General features: G+C 39.3%; 1 protein-coding gene across 2 annotated transcripts in view; it reads left to right on the forward strand.

The window, feature by feature from the left end:
* The window catches only part of KDM4C (lysine demethylase 4C), a 397677-nt gene that overhangs the window by 332939 nt on the left and 41865 nt on the right, over nt 1-22873 (forward strand). For both annotated transcript variants that reach the window (XM_060199547.1, XM_060199548.1), the window contains one exon: nt 22388-22558. In XM_060199547.1, coding sequence (XP_060055530.1) covers nt 22388-22558 — 171 coding nt within the window. The remainder of the gene's footprint in view (nt 1-22387; nt 22559-22873) is intronic.

Raw genomic sequence — 22873 nt, forward strand, 5'->3', positions numbered from 1 at the left:
CACATAATTTTAGAATCAGTTCATTAATTTCTTTTTTTTTTTTAAATTTTTTATTTAAGAAAGGATTAGTGAACAAAAGCATAAGGTAGGAGGGGTACAACTCCACACAATTCCCACCACCCAATCCCCATAACCCACCCCCTCCCATGGTAGCTTTCCCATTCTCTATCCCTCTGGGAGCATGGACCCAGGGTCGTTGAGGGTTGCAGAAGGTAGAAGGTCTGGCTGCTGTAATTGCTTCCCCGCTGAACATGGGCGTTAACTGGTCGGTCCATACCCCCAGTCTGCCTCTCTCTTTCCCTAGTAGGGTGGGGCTCTGGGGAAGCTGAGCTCCAGGACACATTGGTGGGGTCTTCAATCCAGGGAAGCCTAGCCAGCATCTTGGTGGCATCTGGAACCTGGTGATTGAAAAGAGAGTTAACATATGAAGCCAAACAATTTGTTGAGTAATCATGGATCCCAAGCTTGGGATAGTGGAGAGGAAGTGTTAGGGAGGTACTCACTGCAAACTCTAGTGTAATCCTGCTTTCAGGTATATATTTTGCAGTAGTTTATGGATACGTGTGCACATAAGCTCTCTCTCACAGAAACTGGTGTATATCTAGGTTATGGGACTTTGTTAGAAAGTGAACTACCTGAGATGAAATTAAAGTGTACTATTAAAGGAAAGTTCTCACCCGAGTAATGAAGCTGAAGGGTTGTCATTCCACACGTGAAGTCTCTGGATACAGTCTGAGGTGAAGCATGTTGAGATGGCAATCGTTGCTTTGGTTAGGTTGTGATCGGCGGATGCAATATTATTTGGTTTGGATTGGGAGATGCATACGGGGAAGTGGGCCCTATCCAAGGGTTCCAGGACTGGGGGAAGTAGGGGCTCTATAGTGAAGATGTGAGGTTCCTGCTGTCTTAGGGTTCAAAAAGACAATCAATTGTCGGCCGCCCCCTCCCCGTCTTTCCCCCGCCGCCCCCTTCCCCACCCCCCCACCTCGCCGCCCCGACGGAGCCAACCCCGCGCTCCGCGCCCGCAGCCCCGCATCCCGCAGGAGGCCTACGCCAGCACACAAGAGCCCCTGGAGCCCAATGCCAACATGCTGGAGCCCAATGCCAGCACGCAGGCCAGCCCACAGGAGCCGGCTCTCCACCGCGTAGAGCAGGGCACTGGACGCGTGATCCCTCCACGCTGCTCGGCCACTGCGAGCACGGCAGCAGACATGGCAGGGCCATGGGGCAGGGCCGCGGTGGCCTATCATGGCCGCCACCCCTGGGCACCTAGGCCCACGCCTTCTACAAAACTGGCCCGCCTGCCCTTTTGCTATAAATTCTGGAACCATCCCAGGCCTCCCGGACCCCCGGGCTCCCTGCTGAAACTGGGCACACGAGATCTCCAGCCGCCGGTCCTGTCTGAAGGCAGACAAGCTGGAGTATGCAGAAATTTGTGCAGAGATCGCAACCTGCAATTCCTAAAAGTGAAGCTGCGTGGGAAGCCACCTCCGGATGGTGAATCCGCCCCCCAACAACTAAGACAGTACAGACTTAAATTTGTGTTTAAAATGACATGTCTTCGTAACAAAGGTTTCTCTCCTTGTGTATTAATGACCATGTTTATGTGTATGTTTAAAGTTTGGTAAACAGTAGCTTTAAGGCTAAATTCTTACTAGTCAAAGTTAAATGAAAAAGGTTTTAAATGTAATTCTCATAAAGATAAAATTAACTTACATTTAAAGTCTGAGGTAAAAATTAGTTAACAATCAATATATTTTAACTAAGTTGGTCTAAACAAAAGGTTAAATAGACTTGTTGATATGTAAAACACTACCTTCTCTATTAGAAATGGTAGATCGCACAATGGCTATGCTAATTATTCTCATGCCTGAGGTTTCCTCTCCGGCCCACACCTAGGGTGTGTCACCATCTTGAATGGGTGTAACAAAAGGTTAAAAGACGTTGTTGATATGTAAAAGTCTCAAATTCCTTCTCTATTAGAAACCTTGGATCCTGCAGTAGATATGCTAATAACAAGTTTTGTTTCATAGTAAGTAAGTTGCAGCCAGCTGCCTGTGGGACCCTAGGCCGTTCCCTGCTCCCATGCAATTGCCCGTCGAGGCAAGTAGCCCCCCAGAGGCAAGAAATGTTTTTTTTTTTCAGATATGGCCCCCTCAGGCCTTCCCTTGGCAACATGCTGGTTTTTGTTATATATGTTTCTGTTCACCCCACACCCTTGATACTATAGTCATTTAGTTAAAAAGAAAAGGGGGAATTGTCGTATGCTTTACATTGGTTTGTTCTAGCCCTCCCCCCGCCAAGAGAATTGGATCAGGCCTGCTAATTTCGCGGGCCTGCTTGGCCCCGCCCCAAGGAACCCCGGGAGAGGGTTCCTGAGTCTGAGAGTTCCTGAGTTCCTGAGTTCGAGAGTTACAGAGTAAGAGAGAGTTCCACAGTGGGAGAGTTTAAGGGGGTTCCCCAGTACGAGAGTTCCAGAGTTCCAGAGTTGGAAAGTTCCTGAGTTCCAGAGTAAGAGGGAGTGCTTGTGCCGCCGCAAAGAGACAGCCGAGTTGTTTGGTGATTAGTTTGTCTTAGTTTGTGAATCGTTGTTCTTGAATAAAGAAATACAGCTTCCCTGCCCAGCCGTTGTCTCCGCATCTCTGTTACCCGCCCGTGAAGCAAGCCAGCCCGGCAAGAGCCTCCGAAATTTTAACAACAATCAATAGTTAATATTATTATCACATTATTTGTTAATTGGGTTAACTTTGAAAAGTCCTTTTGTTATGGTTTGCTGTACAGTACCCAGTATCATGTATATAGCTGTGCTATTGGAAGCTTCTAATCTACTTGGTCTAGGCTTTTGAGAGAGTCCGCATATCAAATACACAGCCTATATATTAAAAAGATTCAGTTTGTCTTTTGAGAAACTTTGAGACATACAATTGATTTTCCCCCTCTCATATTAATTAACTACTGATTTATATGTCTACATTTTGCTAGGAGTGTACATAAACACCATTCCCACCACCAAAAGACTGTGACCCATCCCTGCCACCCACTCCCACCCCCCACTGGCCCAGGAAGCTACATGTCTACCCCTCACCACTGGGTTTTTACTTTGGTGCCCTACTTACAATTTGATCTCTGTCCCCACATCCTCTCCAGCATTTGTTGCTGCTGTCCTTTTTGATGTATGCCATTCTTACAGGAGTGAGGTGGTATCTTAGTGTTGTCTTAATTTGCATTTCTCTGACAATCAGTGACCTAGAGCCGTTTTTTATATATTTGTTAGCCTTTTGGGTCTCCTGTGTAGTGAATGTTTTGTTCATATCCTCTGCCCATTTTTGGATGGGGTCATTTGCTTTTTTGCTGCTAAGTTTGCTGAGCTCTTTATATATTTTGGTGATTAGTTTCTTGTCTGATGTCTGGCATGTGAAGATCTTCTCCCATTCTGTGAGGGGTCTCTCTGTTTGTTTAATAGTTTCTTTGGATGTGCAGAAGCTTTTCAATTTGATGTAGTCCCATTGGTTTGTTTCTGCTTTGGTCTTTCTTGCAATTGGGTTTGATTCATCAAAGATGTCCTTGAGGTGTAGGTGGGAAAGTGTTTTACCAATGTTTTCCTCTAAGTATTTGATTGTTTCTGGTCTGACATCTAAGTCTTTGATCCATTTGGAGTTCATTTTTGTTTCTGGTGAGATAAAGTGGTTCAATTTCATTCTTCTGCATGTTTCAACCCAGTTTTCCCAACACCATTTATTGAAGAGAGCCTCCTTTTTCCATTTAATACTTTGGGCCCCCTTATCAAAAATTAGATGCCCATAGGTGTTGGGATTTACTTCTGGGCTTTCAATTCTGTTCCACTGGTCTGTGTGCCTATTTTTGTTCCAGTACCATGCTGTTTTGATGATGATGGCTTTATAATATAGTTTAAGGTCTGGGAGTGTGATGCCTCCATTTCTGTTTCTTTTCCTTAAGATGGTTTTGGCAATTCTAGGTGTTTTCAGGTTCCAGATAAATGATTGCAGTGTTTGTTCTATTCTCTTAAAGAAGCCTGGTGGAACTTTGATGGGTATTGCATTAAATTTGTATATGGCTCTGGGGAGAATATTCATTTTGATGATATTTATTCTTCCAATCCATGAGCATGGGATATCTTTCCATTTCTTGGTATCAGTTTCTATCTCCTTGAGTAGTGACTCATAGTTTTCAGCATACATGTCTTTCACTTATTTGGTCAACTTTATTCCTAGGTATTTGATTGATTTTGCTGAAACAGTAAATGGGAGTGCTTTCTGGATGTCTTCTTCTTCAGATTTAGTGTTTGCATAAAGAAATGCCACTGATTTTTGTACATTGATTTTGTACCCTGATACCTTGCTATATTGCCTAACAACTTCCAGTAATTTTCTACTGGATTCTTTAGGTCTTTCTATGTATATTATCATATCATCTGCAAATAGTGAGAGCTTGACTTCTTCCCTTCCAATCTGTATCCCTTTGATTTCTTTCTCTTGCCTGATTGCTATGGCAAGAACTTCCAATACTATGTTGAAGAGTAACGGTGACAGTGGACATCCCTGTCTAGTCCCCGATCTGAGGGGGATGCTTTCAGCTTCTGTCCATTGAGTATAATGTTGGCTGTAGGTTTGCTATATATAGACTCCACTATCTTGAGGAATTTCCCATTTATTCCCATTTTTTATAGAGTTTTGAGCATGAATGGATGTTGGATTTTGTCAAAGGCTTTCTCTGCATCTATTGAGATAATCATGTGGTTTTTGGCTTTGCTTTTATTGATGTGATGAATGACATTGATTGATTTACGGATGTTGAACCAGCCTTGCATTCCTGGGATGAATCCCACTTGGTCATGATGAACAATCTTTTTGATGTGTTGCTGTATCCGGTTGGCCAAGATCTTGTTTAATATTTTGGCATCTATATTCATCAGAGATATTGGTCTGTAGTTTTCCTTTTTTGTTCTGTCCCTATCAGCTTTTGGTATCAGGGTGATGTTGGCTTCATAAAAGGTGGAAGGGAGTATTCCTGTTTCTTCAATCTTATGGAATAGCTTAAGAAGTATGGGTATTAACTGTTTCCTGAAAGTTTTGTAGAATTCGTTTGTGAAGCCATCTGGTCCAGACTTTTGTTGTTGGGGAGATTCTTAATAACGGTTTCAATTTCTTTGTATGTGATTGGTGCATTTAGATTTTGTAGTTCTTCTTGGTTCAGTTTTGGAAGTGCATAGGTTTCTAGGAATTGTTCCATTTCTTCCAGATTCTCTAGCTTGGTGGCATATAGTTCTTTATAGAAGTTTCGCAGAATTCTCTGGATTTCTGTGGTGTCAGTTGTGATATCTCCTATATCGTTTACAATTCTATGAATTTGAGTCTTCTCTCTTTTTTGTTTGGTGAGTCTGGCTAGGGGTTTGTCAATTTTGTTTAATCTTTCAAAGAACCAACATTTGGCTTCATTGATCTTTTGTATGGTTCTTTTATTTTCGATGTTGTTTATTTCTGCTCGAACTTTAGTGATTTCTGTCCTTCTGGTTGCTTTTGGGTTCCTTTGTTCCTCTTCCTCTAAGTCCTTGAGGTGTGTAGTAAGGTCGTTCATTTGGGCTTCTTCTTGGTGTTTAATATGTGATTGTATGGCTATAAGTTTCCCTCTCAGTACTGCTTTCGCTGTGTCCCAAATATTTTGATAGGTTGTGTCTTCATTTTCATTTGTTTCCAGGAACATTTGAATTTCCTGTTTGAGTGAGTCTCGGACCCAGTGGTTCTTAAGGAGCATGTTGTTTAGTTTCCAAATTCTATGTCTTTTAATAATTTTCCGTTTGTTGTTAAAAGTTAGTTTTACTCCACTGTGGTCTGAGAAGATACTTGGGATGATTTCAATGCTCTTGAATTTATTGATGCTGTCTTTGTGGCCTAACATGTGGTCTATCCTTGAGTATGTGTTGTGTGGATTTGAAAAGAAGGTGTATTCCAGTTTTTTGGGGTGGAGGAGTCTGAAAATGTCCAAGAGGTCTAGTCTGTCAATCTCTTCATTCAATTCTCTTGTATCTTTATTGGTTCTCTGCTTTGTTGATCTGTCTTAGTGTGAGAGTGGGGTATTGAAGTCTCCCACTATTATTGTATTACTATTGATGTATTTTTGAAATTCTTTCAGTAGGTGCTTAATGTATTTAGATGGTCCCTCGTTGGGTGCATAGATGTTAATAATTGTTAAGTCTTCTTGGCTGATTGATCCTCTAATCATTATGTAATGTCCTTGCCTATCTTTTATTACTTTATTTAATTTAAAATCTATCGTGTCTGAGATGAGAATGGTTGTTCCTGCCCTTTTTTGTGGACCGTTAGCCTGTATGATAGTTTTCTATCCTTTCACTTTAAGTCTGTGTTTATCTTGTTGTGACAGATGGGATTCTTGCAAGCAGCATATGGTTGGGTTATGTTTTTTGATCCATCCCCCCACCCTGTGCCTTTTGATGGGTGAGTTTAAGCCATTGACATTTATTGATATTATGGATTTAATGTATTGTAGTGCCATTGTTCTAAAAAACAATTTGTTTACTGTGATATATTAAAAGTATTATAGTGATGTTCTTGTTTATAAGAGGTCTTTTAGTACCTCTTTCAGGGCCGGCTTGGTGATAGTTGCCTCCTTTAACTGTTGTTTTTCTAAGAAGGTTTTGATCCCTCCATCTAGCTTGAATGAAAGTCTAGCAGGATATATTATCCTTGGTTGAAACCCTTTTTCATTCAGGGCTCGATAGATATCTTGCCACTCCCTTCTGGCTTTTAGAGTTTGAGTTGAGAAATCTGCAGAAAGTCTTATGGGTTTTCCTCTGTATGTGACTTTTTGTTTCTCTCTTGCAGCCTTTAGGATCCTTTCTTTATCCTTACTTCTTCTCATTGTGACTATGATGTGTCTTGGTGTTTTCAGGACTGGGTTGATTCTGTTTGGTACTCTCTGGGCCTCTTGCACCTTGATATCCTTTCTGTTATTTAGGTCTGGGAAGTTTTCTTGTATTATTTCCTCTAGAATGTTTGCTTCCCCTTCCTCTCTTTCTTCCTCTGGCAGGCCAATTATGCAAATGTTACTTCTTTTGAGATCACCCATATGTCTCTGTTGTTGTTTTCAGTGTCTCTCAATCTCTTTTTAAGCTCTTTTACCTCTTTCTTAGTTTTCTCTAACTCATCCTCTGTCTGACTAATTCTGTTTTCTGCTTCTGTTAGTCTGCTTTCCCTTGCCTCAGCTTCTTTCTTCATTACAGCTATTTCAGCTTTCAGTTCTCTAATTGCCTCAAGATAATCAGTATTTTCCTTGGGAGTCTCAACTGTTGTTTCCCTAATACTGCCATTCCTTTCCTCCAATGTTGTTTTCATTTCTGTGATTAATAAGTTTATTATTGCTTGCATACTTTTCTTATCTATGGTTACTTCTGACTGATTTGTGGTTTCTTCTGGGCTCTTGTCTTCATTCATTGGGGTAGCAGTTTTATTGTTTTTAATCTACCCTTTTTTTTTTTATTTATGTGTTTCTCTCTTTTTTTTTTTATGCTCTGTTGTTCCTCAGTTGTTGTGTTTTGAGCACAAGTAACACTGTACTAAATACCTTTATGACAATTGCACTCACCAACCTCCGGAATTACAGTAGCAACTGAAGTAAGTATTGAAGGAATTTAATCGTTACCAGTTAGCCAAAGAATTTCTCCAGTCGGTGAAAAAATAGTAACCAAATCCCAGTGAAGAAAGAGAAAAGAAAGAGAGGATAGCAAGAATAGACAGTTATGCAAATCTACTATCCAGTGTATATTCTAGGGGTAACAAGAGTGTAAAGGGAACTAGAGCAGAGATACACACATAGAGAGTCCACTCTGGGTCAGATTTCTTCCCCAAAGTAATTCACAAATTCAGAAAGGCAAAGAAGAAAGAAGTGTATGACAAGAAAAAAAAAAAGAGATAGAGAGAGATAAGAGAGAGAAAATGGAGAAGATAAGAAGAAGGGTTGTAATTAAAGAGCAGTATGAGGAACTTCCCAAATGTGTATCAGTGAATTAAAAAAAAAAAAAAAAAAACCTGTTTGGTGGTATGGGGTATCCTGCTAGTAGCTGGTCCCAGGCACTGCTTATGGGGGTGGGGGGGTGGCAGGAAGGATGTATGCTTGAAAATTAAAAGGAAGAAAAAAGAATTTTTTTCCCCTACTCTAATTCTTAACCCAAATTAAGTCATAGACACCTCCTTGGTGTCACCGCTATGGCCCCTTGTTGGCTGGCCTGCTAAAGGCAGAAAATCCTATTGTTTACACGAGATGTGTCCGGAGCTCAAAGGCTAGCCGCTTCTCAGTCTGCCATCTTCCGGGAAACCCCGCCCTCCAGACTTTTTTAAAGGATTTCTCAAAAATGAAAACTAGCTCCAATTCCTTTGATCCAATGAGAGCTATACTCAAGAAGTCTTTGGATCCGCCCTCAGGTTCGCGGTGGACCCTGGAGACTCCCAAGAGGCAGCCCCCGAGCTAAAGTGCTCTCTCCGGGTCCTCTGCCCGCTGCGCTCTGCAACCGGCGGAGGAGCCGCCTTCCTGGGCGGGCGGAGGACAATGCCCGGCGCACTCACCTTGCCCGGCGCCCTGGGAATTCTGGAGCCCTGCTAGTCCGTGTCACCTTTACTCTAATTCTTAACCCAAATTAAATTGTAATCACTTTTGGTGTCATCCCTTATTGACTGGCCTGCTAAAGGCAGGAAATCCTACCGTTGCCGACGATGCGATCAGAGCACTCGCTGTTAGCGACTTCTCAGTCCGCCATCTTCCCTAAATCCTCAGTTCATTAATTTCTACACACCCCATTTTGCTATGAATGATTGAGGTTTTGTTCTTCCCAGTTTTATTATTCTCAAGAAGCCTGAAGAGCTTCAGAAATATAAAGACCTTTATAAAGTCTGTTAGTTTGAATTTCTTAGATTATTTTTCTTTTCCTTTTATTTCTTTTTTTATTATTTTTATAAAAAGGAAAAACTGACAAAAAACATAGGAAAAGAGGGATACAACTCCACACAATTTCCACCACGAACTCCATATCCCATCCACTCCCGATAGCTTTCCTATTTTTTATCCCTCTGGGAGTATAGACTCAGCGTCATTATGGGGTGCAGAAGGTGGAAGGTCTGACTTCTGTAATTGCTTCCCTGCTGAACATGGGCATTGGCAGGTTGATCCATACTCACAGCCTGTCTCTCTCTTTTCCCTGGTGGGGTGGGGCTCTGGAGAAGTGGGGCTCCAAGACATATTGGTGGTGTCATTTGTCCAGGGAAATCTGGCTGGCATAATAGTAGCATCTGGAACCTGGTGGCTGAAAAAAGAGTTGACATATAGAGCCAAACAGTTGACTAATCATGAACCTAAAGGCTGGAATAGTACAGATGAAGAGTTTGGGGAGGGGGTCTTCATTTTCTAGATAGTAGTCCTATTTTACTTATATTCCAAAGAGCTCATGACTACACTAGTTTTTTTTTTTTTTTCCTAAAATCCCCCTTTAAATAATTTCATGTGGTGACTACATCTGTGCATTTTTTTAAATTTTTTTTTATTTAAGAAAGGATTAATTAACAAAAGCATAGGGTAGGAGGGGTATAACTCCACAAAATTCCCACCACCCAATCTCCATATCCCACCCCCTCCCCTGATAGCTTTCCCATTCTCTATCACTCTGGGAGCATGGACCCAGGGTCATTGAGGGTTGCAGAAGGTAGAAGGTCTGGCTTCTGTAATTGCTTCCCCGCAGAACATAGGCATTGACTGGTCGGTCCATACTCCCAGTCCGCCTCTCTCTTTCCCTAGTAGGGTGTGTCTGGGGAAGCTGAGCTCCAGGACACATTAGTGGGGTCTTCAATCCACGGAAGCCTGGCTAGCATCCTGATGGCATCTGGAACCTGGTGATTGAAAAGAGAGTTAACATACAAAGCCAAACAAATTGTTGAGCAATCATGGACCCAGAGCTTGGAATAGTGGAGAGGAAGTGTTAGGGAGGTACTCACTGAAAACTCTAGTGTACTTCTGCTTTCAGGTATATATTTTGCAGTAGTTTATGGATACGTGTGAACATAAGCTCTCTCTCATAGAAACTGATGTATATCTAGGTTTTGGGACTTTGTTAGAAAGTGAACCACCTGAGATGAAATTAGAGTGTACTATAAAAGGAAAGGTCTCACCTGAGTAATGAAGCTGAATGACACACTTCACGTGTGTCATTCCACACGTGAAGTCTCTGGACACAGTCTGAGGTGAAGCATGTTGAGGTGGCAATCATTGTGTTGGTTAGGTTGTGATCGGCAAATGCAATATTATTTGATATGGATTGGGAGAGGCATACGGGAAAGTGGGCCCTATCCAAGGGTTCCAGGGCTGGGGGAAGTAGGGGCTGTATAATGGAGATGTGAGGTTCCTGCTTTCTTAGGGTTCAAAAAGACAATCGATAGTTAATGTAATCATCACATTATTTGGTAATTGGGTTAACTTTGACAAGTCCTTTTGTTATGGTTTGCTGTACAGTACCCAGTATCTTATATATAGCTGTGCTATTGGATGCTTCTAATCTACTTGGTCTAGGCTTTTGAGAGAGTCCGCATATCAAATACACAGCCTATATATTAAAAAGATTCAGTTTGTACTTTGAAAAACTTTGAGACATACAATTGATTTCCCCCTCTCATATTAATTAACTAGTGATTTATATGACTACATTTTGCTAGGAGTGTACATAAACACCATTCCCACCACCAAAAGACTGTGACCCATCCCTCCCACCCACTCCCACCCCACCCCACTGGCCCAGGAAGCTACCTCTTACCACAGGGTTTTTACTTTGGTGCCCTACTTACAATTTGATCAGGTCCTGCTTTTAGTTTCCCTTTCAGATCTTCTTAGTCAACTTCTGTTGATGAGTGGGATCATCCCATACTCATCTTTATCTTTCTGACTTAGTTCACTTAACATAATTCCTTCTAGCTGTGTCCAAGATGGGTCAGAGAAGGTGGGTTTATTGTTCTTGATAGCTGCATCGTATTCCATTGTGTATATATACCACAGCTTTCTCAGCCACTCATCTGTTGTTGGGCACCTGGGTTGCTTCCAGGTTTTAGCTATTATGAATTGTGCTGCTATGAACATAGGAGTACACACCTCTTTTTGGTTGGGTGTTATGGAGACCTTGGGGTATAACTCCAGGAGAGGAATGACTGGATCATATGGAAGGTCCATGTCTAGCCTTCTGAGAGTTTTCCAGACTGCTCTCCACAGAGGCTGTACCAATTTACATTCCCACCAGCAATGTAAAAGGGTTCCTCTGTCCCCACAACCTCTCCAGCATTTGTTGCTGCTCTCCTTTTTGATGTATGCCATTCTTACAGGAGTGAGGTGGTATCTTAGTGTTGTCTTAATTTGCATTTCTCTGACAATCAGTGACCTAGAGCCGTTTTTTATATATTTGTTAGCCTTTTGGGTCTCCTGTGTAGTGAATGTTTTGTTCATATCCTCTGCCCATTTTTGGATGGGGTCATTTGCTTTTTTGCTGCTAAGTTTGCTGAGCTCTTTATATATTTTGGTGATTAGTTTCTTGTCTGATGTATGGCATGTGAAGATCTTCTCCCATTCTGTGAGGGGTCTGTCTGTTTGTTTAATAGTTTCTTTGGATGTGCAGAAGCTTTTCAATTTGATGTAGTCCCATTGGTTTGTTTCTGCTTTAGTCTTCCTTGCAATTGGGTTTGATTCATCAAAGATGTCCTTGAGGTTTATGTGGGAAAGTGTTTTACCAATGTGTTCCTCTAAGTATTTGATTGTTTCTGGTCTGACATCTAGGTCTTTGATCCATTTGGAGTTGATTTTTATTTCTGGTGAGATAAAGTGGTTCAATTTCATTCTTCTGCATGTTACAACCCAGTTTTCCCAGCACCATTTATTGAAGAGAGCCTCCTTTTTCCATTTAATACTTTGGGCCCCTTTATCAAAGATTAGATGTCCATAGGTGTGGGGATTTATTTCTGGGCTTTCAATTCTGTTCCACTGGTCTGTGTGCCTATTTTTGTGCGAGTATCATGCTGTTTTGATGATGATGGCTTTATAATATAGTTTAAGGTCTGGGAGTGTGATGCCTCCATTTCTGTTTCTTTTCCTCAAGATGGTTTTGGCAATTCTAAGTGTTTTCAGGTTCCAGATAAATGATTGTAGTGTTTGTTCTATTCTCTTAAAGAATCTTGGTGAAACTTTGATAGATTAAATTTGTATATGGCTCTGGGGAGAATATTCATTTTGATGTTATTTATTTTTCCAATCCATGAGCATGGGATATCTTTCCATTTCTTGGTATCAGTTTCTATTTCCTTGAGTAGCGACTCATAGTTTTCAGCATACAAGTCTTTCACTTCTTTGGTCAACTTTATTCCTAGGTATTTGATTGATTTTGCTGAAACAGTAAATGGGAGTGCTTTCTGGATGTCTTCTTCTTCAGATTTAGTGTTTGCATAAAGAAATGCCACTGATTTTTGTACATTGATTTTGTACCCTGATACCTTGCTATATTGCCTAATAACTTCCAGTAATTTTCTGCTGGATTCTTTAGGTCTTTCTATGTATACTATCATATCATCTGCAAATAGTGAGAGCTTGACTTCTTCCCTTCCAATCTGTATTCCCTTGATTTCTTTCTCTTGCCTGATTGCTATGGCAAGAACTTCCAATACTATGTTGAAGAGTAACGGTGACAGTGGACATCCCTGTCTAGTTCCCGATCTGAGGGGGATTGCTTTCAGCTTCTGTCCATTGAGTATGATGTTGGCTGTAGGTTTGCTATATATATAGACTCCACTATCTTGAGGAATTTTCCATCTATTCCCATTTTTTGTAGAGTTTTGAGCATGAATGGGTGTTGGATTTTGTCAAAGGCTTTCTCTGCATCTATTGAGATAATCATGTGGTTTTTGGCTTTGCTTTTATTGATGTGGTGAATGACATTGATTGACTTAGGGATGTTGAACCAGCCTTGCATTCCTGGGATGAATCCCACTTGGTCATGATGAACAATCTTTTTTGATATGTTGCTGTATCCGGTTGGCCAAGATCTTGTTTAATATTTTGGCATCTATGTTCATCAGCGATATTGGTCTGTAGTTTTCCTTTTTTGTTCTGTCCCTATCAGCTTTTGGTATCAGGGTGATGTTGGCTTCATAGAAGGTGTAAGGGAGTATTCCTGTTTCTTCAATCTTACGGAAAAGCTTAAGAAGTATGGGTACTACCTGTTTCCTGAAAGTTTTGTAGAATTCGTTTGTGAAGCCATCTGGTCCAGGACTTTTGTTGTTGGGGAGATTCTTAATAATGGTTTCAATTTCTTTGTATGTGATTGGTACATTTAGATTTTGTAGTTCTTCTTGGTTCAGTTTTGGAAGGGCGTATGCTTCTAGAAATTGTTCCATTTCTTCCAGATTCTCTAGGTTGGTGGCGTGTAGTTCTTCATAGAAGTTTTGCAGGATTCTCTGGATTTCTGTGGTGTCAGTTGTGTTATCTCCTCCATCGTTTACAATTCTATTAATTTGAGTCTTCTCTCTTTTTTGTTTGGTGAGTCTGGCTGGGGTTGTTAATTTTGTTTAATCTTTCAAAGAAGCAACATTTGGCTTCATTGATCTTTTTTTTTGGTTCTTTTATTTTCGATGTTGTTTATTTCTGCTCGAACTTTAGTGATTTCTGTCCTTCTGGTTGCTTTAGGGTTCCTTTGTTCCTAATTTCCTCTAAGTTCTTGAGGTGTGCAGTAAGGTCGTTCATTTGAGCTTTTTCTTGGTGTTTAATATGTGATTGTATGGCTATAAGTTTCCCTCTCAGTACTGCTTTCGCTGTGTCCCAAATATTTTGATAGGTTGTGTCTTCATTTTCATTTGTTTCCAGGAACATTTGAATTTCCTGCTTGAGTGAGTCTCTGACCCAGTGGTTCTTAAGGAATATGCTGTTTAGTTTCCAAATTCTGTGACTTTTAATAATTTTCTGTTTGTTGTTAAATGTTAGTTTTACTCCACTGTGGTCTGAGAAGATACTTGGGATGATTTCAATATTCTTGAATTTATTGATGCTCTCTTTGTGGCCTAACATGTGGTCTATCCTTGAGTATGTGTTATGTGGATTTGAAAAGAAGGTGTATTCCAGTTTTTTGGGGTGAAGGAGTCTGAAAATGTCCAAGAGGTCTAGTCTGTCAATCTCTTCATTCAAATCTCTTGTATCTTTATTGGTATCTTGTATCTTTATTGGTTGTATCTTTATTGGTTCTTGTATCTTTATTGGTTCTCTGTATCTTGTATCTTTATTGGTTCTCTGCTTTGTTGATCTGTCTAAGTGTGAGAGTGGGGTATTGAAGTCTCCCACTATTATTGTATTACTATTGATGTATTTTTGAAATTCTTTCAGTAGGTGCTTGATGTATTTAGATGGCCCCTCTTTGGGTGCATAGATATTAAATCTGTGCATTTTTAATTAAATTTTTTTTCCGTCCAGGGTTATTGCTGGGCTCGGTGCCTGCACCATGAATCCACCGCTCCTGGAGGCCATTTTCCCCCCTTTTGTTGCCCTTGTTGTAGCCTTGTTGTGCTTATTATTATTTCCATTATGTCTCATAGAACAGAGAGAAATCGAGAGAGGAGGGGAAGACAGAGAGGAGGAGAGAAAGACAGACACCTGCAGACTTGCTACACTGCCCGTGAAGCGACTCCCTCGCCCGTGAAGCGACTCCCCCGCAGGTGGGGAGCCAGAGGCTCGAACCAGGATCCTTAGCCAGTCCCTGCGCCTTGCACCACATGCGCTTAACCCACCGAGCCACCGCCTGACCCCCAATTTAAAAATATTTTATTGATTGAACAGTGACAGACAAAAATTGGTAAGGAACAGGGGGATAAAGAAGGAGAGAAACAGACATCTACTGCACTCTGCATGGTTCATGAAGTTTTCCCCCTGAAATTGGGGACCAAGTGTTAAACCTTGGTCCTTGCTCGTAATATTTGCACTGTAGTAGGTGTGTCACTACCTGGCCCCTTTTCTCTCTCTCTCATCTCTCTTCCTCATAAGCACATTAAAAATGTGAAGTAAAGGAAACAACAACAAAAAGAAATATAAAGACCTGAGGCAGCAGCACAGCTTGGGGGCAGGCTTCCAGGAATTCTGGTGTTCTCCAACAACTAATTATTGGACAGGATTTAGGAGGTGTTCATATTAGGTTCCATCTATAGTGGGATTCTACCATACTCCTAGCTGAGGCCATCTAATTGATGTGAACTTTATTCTCTGCTCTTTATGAATTTGCTTCATTCAAAACAGATACTCTTTACCTATTGAACGTTTTCTGTGTTTATACAGGGAAGGGTATAAAGATGGTTCTCTCAGCCTAATACTTTCTAGTACTTTCCAAGGAAGATCACTACTTCTAAAGTGAGCTCATAACTTAGATACAAAAGAATTCATTTTTCTTCTCAGTATCTTCTGTAGCTTATTAGTCATTCTTCTACTATTACAGTGGATTAACCCTTAAATCTGCTAGTTAACTGTATACCACCACTCCCACTGTAATATATTTCTGTACTTAAAAACCCATGAGAAATAAAAGTACATATGAACAAACAGACATGTAGAAAATTAAATACTTGTGACATTTTTATGAGCCTGCATGTGCATTTGTGCTATAGGAGCAATTATTTATTTTTTTCATGAAGCCTCAGGCATTTAGGAAATCTAGGTAGAAGATTTTTACCTTGCTCTTGTAATTTTGCACCAGAAATATTTGTCATTACAAGGCAAATTTAGATGAGTGACTCACAAATTAGGTAAAAGAAGAATAATTTATATTCATTTATTTTCTTGGATTCCCTCCAAGAATTTGTATAGGACTAATATCTTGAAAAATACTATGGTAATTTCTCATGTTATTAATTCATAGAGATCAAGGAGAAATTAAAGTTGAGAAGATGAAAGTGTCACTGGATATAAAAGAAAAGATGCTTTGTGGCATGTTCATTGAATAAGCTAATTACAATAGCTTTCTGTGTTCCATGCTGCAGCCTTGCTGGCTCTGCTGAGCTTTTACAAAATTCTCTGTTGTACACATATTCACACCCTTTTCCAATATTATTGTATAGATGCAGAGCCCATCAGCTATTTACCTGGGGTGACATTTCTGCCCATAACCACATCTTGTCAGATGTTGAGTAATCCTCCTTCAAGGTGTGAAAGATGATCAGCTTTGCCAGGTCTGATCCGAGATCTATCTTCCCAAAGTTGACAAATCTCCTATCTCCAGTATAAGACTGCTTCCTTCTGGGTCCCTGCTTTAGGTATCATATTTAAACTATATGCTTTCTGTCAGAAATCCATTGGGGAGAAATGATATTTAACAATGCAGTGCATCTTCCAACATCAGTATTTAGATTATAATCCTGTGTCAGTTTAAATTTCCCCCAAATCACCCAGTTTACCCTCCCTCACTTAACCATTCACAGGATTGCCTCAATTGAGTTTCACCACTTACTGTGTGCAGTGTATGCAACCAAGTTATGTAAATAAAATTGAGCTATTTTTATAATGCTAGTATTAAAATATTGACTATGTCTTTAAATATTTCAAATGATAGCTTCTTGTAATTTAATATCAGAATATTGTTTGTTAGAGGATGGGAAAAGCTATTACAGGTTGTTTGTTTTCACTTAGACTCTATCTGGAATTGAGCAATTCTGATAGTTTTGAGTATAAATAATGATTCTGGGACTCCACAATAGAATTCACATTACTATTAAGTTTAATTCATTATTAAGGAAGCATAGATATTGTATCACACATTTATTTTCAGTTTTACTTCAAAGTAATTGATTTATTTTATATTCATCTGTATTTTGTTGTGTGCTTTCAAAAACATCCTTCTGAGCAAAGGGTCCATGGGCTTGCTAGTTAGTCATAGGATAGGTGCACAGCACTAAACAGTCCATTCTCAGAAGGCCAGCCTACCTGGAGTGACTCTCTTGCTCTCCTCTGTGCTTTCCTAATATCTTGTTTTTATAGCCAGCCATCTTTGTCTTCCCTGTTAGCCTGTGAGCTATTTGAGAGAAAGGGATCTCCTATTTTTCTATTTTAAACTTCAGTGTCTAGCAGTGTGTTTTACTTATATTGACAACTCAGTAACTTCTTTTTTTAAATTTTTTTTTAAATATTTATTTTATTTATTTATTCCCTTTTGTTGCCCTTGTTGTTTTATTGTTGTAGTTATTATTGTTGTTGTCGTTGTTAGATAGGACAGAGAGAAATGGAGAGAGGAGGGGAAGACAGAGAGGAGGAGAGAAAGATAGACACCTGCAGACCTGCTTCACCGCCTGTGAAGCGACTCCCCTGCAGGTGGGGAGCCGGGGTTCGAACCGGGATCCTTATGCCGGTCCTGTAACTTCTTATTTTAATACCACTTTTTTCTCTTTTAATACTTTATGATCATTTATAAATTTTTTTTCTCTTTACATTGATATCTGGATCAGAGTTAATACTGTAGACTCATTGGGTAAGGAATGAAGCTTTATTTTTTTTTCTATTTATAAAATGGAAATATTGACAACAGTAGGAAGCTTTATTTTTAATCCTGTTTTGGCCACACTGGCTTACCTTTTTTTTTTTTTTTTTTTTTTTGAGTTAGCCTGTTTGAGGTTGCTGTGCCTTTAATGAACTATTTCAGCTATTAGGAACATTTTTTTCTCACTATTTGGGCTTTACTCATTGATTGTTAGCCATCTTTTATCTGATGTGTAGCCCTTTATTTCAATACTGAGAAAGTTAAAGAGCTTTGTAATAAAAACCTGATTAATTTGTAAGTCCATACCTGATTGACAGCAACTTGGTATCATCAGAGAGAAAACTCTTATACATTTAAACAAGTGTAACCATTATTGGTGTGCCTTAGAAATACCTTAGTATGTATGATAGGAAGGGCAGATTTATTAATGAGTCTCAGAAGTACTACATAAGGCGATTTTTTCCTTATTAAGCTCAAAAAACTTAAAGTATATTATTTGATTGAAAACATGTCATGTCTTAGAAATCAATAGTGAATATTAAGAACCCAGGTAATGTGGGAGTCAGGTGGTACCGCAGCGGGTTAAGCGCACATGGCGCAAAGCGCAAGGACGGGTCTAAGGATCCCGGTTCAAGCCCCTGGTTCCCCACCTACAGGGGAGTTGCTTTACAAGCGGTGAAGCAGGTCTGCAGGTGTCTGTCTTTCTCTCCCCCTCTCTGTCTTCCCCTCCTCTCTCCATTTCTCTCTGTCTTGTCTAACAACGGCAACATCAATAACAACAATAATAACTATAACAACAGTGAAAAACAACAAGGGCAACAAGAGGGAAAATAAATAAACAAATAAATTTTTTAAAAAAGAACACAGTAAATGTGTGTCCTCCCCCTCCCTCTTTTTTTTGTTTCATCATGGTAAAACTACATGTGGAATATGCATGGAAGCCAGATGAAAATTTGTAACTAAATTTGTGTACTATTCTACTTGACAAAGTATTTATTTCCTCAGTTTCTTCCCTCCCTCCTTCTTCCTTCTCTTCTCCCCTCCCTTTCATTTCTCATTTTTCTTCACCAGAGCACTGCTTAACTCTGGCTTATGATGATGCTGGGGACTGAACCTAGGACCTTTGGTGCCTCAGGAATGAAAGGCTTTTTGCATAGCCATTATGCTAACTCCCCAGCCTCCCCCCTTTTTTTTCCTTATGGTTTTGTTGTTATTGTTGGAAGGTTAACAGTTTACAGTATAGTTGTTGACACATGGGTAAAAATCTTCATCTCACTAAGGTAGATGTCTGTAAAATACTCTCATCCCCAAATTAGACTCATCATCATGTACCAGGACCTGAAAGCTCCCTCTCCCTCAATTACTTCTATTATTTACTGACCCAACAAGTGTTTGTTTAAGTTGGTCTTTTCTTACTAAGTAATCTAGCTTTATCTTTTTTGAGCATATCAAATAGATCTGACTATATGTGAATTTGTTATTTAAGGAAAGTAATTATAAAGATACTTTATTACAGTTAATATTTTAATAATTATTAAAATAAATCTATAATCAGTGGAAACAACTAATTAAAATCCTGTTACCCAGAATTATACATTGCTAGCAGTGTATGTGTGTGTTGTGAAAGTAACATAAAATTTAATGATTTAACACAATGACAGTTCTCTAGTTAGTGATTTTGTCAATCTATGCTGGCACAACTGGATGATTTTTGTTCCTTGCTGACTCCCTCATTCATCTGTTGGCAGCTGAAGAACAGTTTGCTTCTCTGAACTATTCTTGACTCTGGTCAATGTAATTACTTATCTGCCATCAGAAGAACTTGAGTTTGTTCACATAACATTGTAGGGCCCCCAGAGAGAACAGAAGTGTACATGGCCTTTATGAGCAAAAGCTTCAGATAGGCATACTTCTGTGTTCTTATGGCCACAGCAGACTAAGACATAGGCTAGCTTAGATTCAAGGGATGAGGAAACATACTGGCAAATGCTAGAAGAAGAAGAAGGAAACATGCTCTGCAACATATCACGCAATGAAACAATATAAAAACAAATGAAGCTTTGTGGGTAGTTTTGCTGTTTACTACACTGTGTATGTGTCCATATAGGCAGACTGAGAGTATATATTCAGCATGTTTCATTTCTACATTGGCTGTAAATACAAACTGCTAATTCACCTCTATGAGTATACTGAGAAATAGCTCAAAAAGCATCTATGTCAGATTCAGTAAATTATAGCCAAGAAAGAAAAAGTGACTGTTTTATCCAGTGATCCAGTGGTTTAAATTCCACTAGCCCCACTTCTCTAATGTCAGCCTGTGTTTATTCTCCTAGTTAATAATGCTGAGACACTTGTGATGGAAGAGGCTCACCTTAATCTCTCACCTGCTCTGAGGTTTTGGAAAAGTTACCTGACTTGATGTCTTACTTACTTCACTTCTTACATTTAATGAAAGTACTACCTCACATTGTTACTGGGATAATTTAATTAGTTCATGTATTAGTGTTTCCCATGGAACTCTACGCTGCTTTTGTGGACTTTCTATAATAACATTTTCTTAACATCTCCACTATCTCAAACTGGTTATAACTTTTCTTTAAAATAGTTGTATTTAAAAACAAAGCAGTGTTCATCTCTGCTTAGTGCATGTTAAAGAAAATTAGACTTTCACAACCTTAGCCTATGTACTAATCTTCAAAATAATGTAGCCATTTCCTTGATCTGATAGAGGTCTTTGTATAATTGTGTGTGTATGTGTGTGTGTGTTCATTCTGATCAGAAATGACATTCTTAGCATCAATAGATTCATATGCTTTTCTGACAGAAAATATTTTTGAGAATGTATAATCAGTTAAAGGCTATGCTTGTCAATAAATTTTCCCTGCAAAAATAAATCAGAAATTCTATCAAAATGAGATTATAAAAAAAAAATCTGTTTTCCTTAGTACCTGCTGTGAAATGGTCATGCTTGAAGCTTATGAAAATTTTTATTTAGTTGAAGGCTGTGTATTTAATTTATGTGCTGGCCATCTTTCCAGCCAGTCAATTTACATACATTTCATGTCCTACGCAAGAAGAAAATAGTTGTGTTCCAAAGTCAACCTTCCTCTTATCAAGTCTGTATTCCTTCTCCATTGACTACCTTGCCCTTTCCAGACCCAGTAAATTTCACTATAATTTTTTATTTATTATCCTTATCTATATACATGTGTAGCCTCCTCCTCCAAGAGGACCATCTTCATAAAGTTGTTTCCTTTTGCCTTTTTCTGCAGCAAATGAATTCAGTCTTTTCCCATTTTGAGCATGTGTCACACCTAACCTCACAGTTGATTCATTCACTCATTTTACCATTGATTATTGATTTATTATTCCCCTGGTAACAACAGTAGAGCACACACTGTTCTGGGTGTCAAGGAAAAAAGAGAAGTGTGTCCCAGCACTGACCCATAGGTTTTGCCCTGTCAGAAGAGGGACTTTGATGAAAGTGAGCTTTGCCTGGGCCTTAGGGCTTTAAAACAGTTGTAAACAAAGGCTTTGGGAGACTTGAGGGTGCAGGAATGAAAGCACATTATGGTCTCCACACGAACCATAGTCTGTGTGCCTGTACTTATAACAGGAATTAGAGTTGGGAATAGGTAAAATGAAAAAGAGGGGAAGAAGAAGAAGAAAAAAAAAAAGACAGTGATGATTTGGCTATAGATTTAGTATTATCATATGAAACCAGGGTGCTTCACTGTCTCACCTGCCTTTGCTGAGGTGCAATAGCAAAGGGTGGTTTATGAACCTATCACTAGGGTCTTATATATATTCTCCATTTTCTAAAATGAAATTAGTTGACATTTGCTGAGCCCTTTTGAGTTTAAGCATTTTATGTACTTTGTCCCATTTTACAACAAGCCTTTAATGTAAGTACTATCCCTCCACAGATGACCCAAGGCTGATAAAGGTTAAGTTTTAACATTCTCAAGATTACACAGCCTGGAGTAGAGCTCAGAATTCAAATCCAAAATCGGTTGTCTCTTTGAGTGAGAATTCCAAAATTATTAAAGTAACTAATGATAAAATATAGTACTTGTAATTCCAACTGGAACTATTTTGTAATCAGTTTGAGAGAGACAGCATTTGCAAAAATGTGCAATTTTTTGCACATTTAGGTAAGTCCCTATCTGTAAATAGTCCAGCTTATTGGGGCAACTATGTGGTCACACAGATTGTGTATTTTATCTCCTAGAGTTAACCTTGCAGTTTTAAGTGGTAGTCATGGGGCCAGTTTTGCAGTCACATAACTCTACAGACTTTACCATCATGTGTACTTTTTTGTTTGTTTCTTTGTTTTAAAGATTTTATTTATTTATTCATGAGAAAGATAAGAGAGAGAGGGAAAGAACCAGACATCACTCTGGTACATGTGCTGCCGGGGATTGAACTCATGCCTGAGAGTCTAGTTAGTGCCTTAGCCACTGTGCCACCTCCTGGACCATATCATCATGTGTACTTTTTATTATGGCTAAATTCTTCTCTAACTTTGAAAGGCCATATAAAAGAGTTGAGTAAAAAAAAAAAAGAAGTAGGAAACTGGGTTATTTCAGTATATATAGGATACTATCCTTAGCTATTAAACATTTCTATTTGAACATAGTGCATTTTAAGTGACTACAGGTCAAAGATTATGTGAGTGTTTTTGTACCATTCATTTCTTTTGGTTTAAGTTTGAAATTATTCCACAAGAGTTTAAAATGTGACTAATTTAATCAGTTTCCCAAGTATTTCTTTTGAACTTTTCTTTCCTTTTTCTCTTTCAACTGTTTCTCTTCTCTTTCTCTGTCCTTTTAGAAGGCCAAGGCCGGTGAGAAGGGCATCTCCATCGGGCAGACAGTCATCACGAAGCATCGAAATACAAGGTATTACAGCTGCAGAGTGATTGCTGTGACCTCCCAGACATTCTATGAGGTTGTGTTCGATGATGGCTCCTTCAGCAGAGACACATTCCCTGAGGATATAGTGGTAAGTTTCTGGGGTATCTGCTCCCCAGTTTGCATTTTGTATAACTAAACCAGGTGGATCTTTTAGGAATCTTTTTTTACTTTTTAAAAATAGTAATTGATATGTTTGTTTATTTTTCACCGAGCCACCTCCTGGACCACTTTTTTTTCTTTTTTTAAAGATTTTATTTATTTATTAATGAGAAAGATAGGAGGAGAGAGAAAGAACCAGACATCACCCTGGCACATGTGCTACTGGGATCAAACTCGAACTCAGGGCCTCATGCTTTAGAGTCCAAAGCTTTATATATGTTTGTTTATTTTTACTGGAGCACTG

This window comes from Erinaceus europaeus, chromosome 10 (assembly GCF_950295315.1).
Source record: "Erinaceus europaeus chromosome 10, mEriEur2.1, whole genome shotgun sequence".
NCBI classification, from domain to species: Eukaryota; Metazoa; Chordata; class Mammalia; order Eulipotyphla; family Erinaceidae; genus Erinaceus; species Erinaceus europaeus.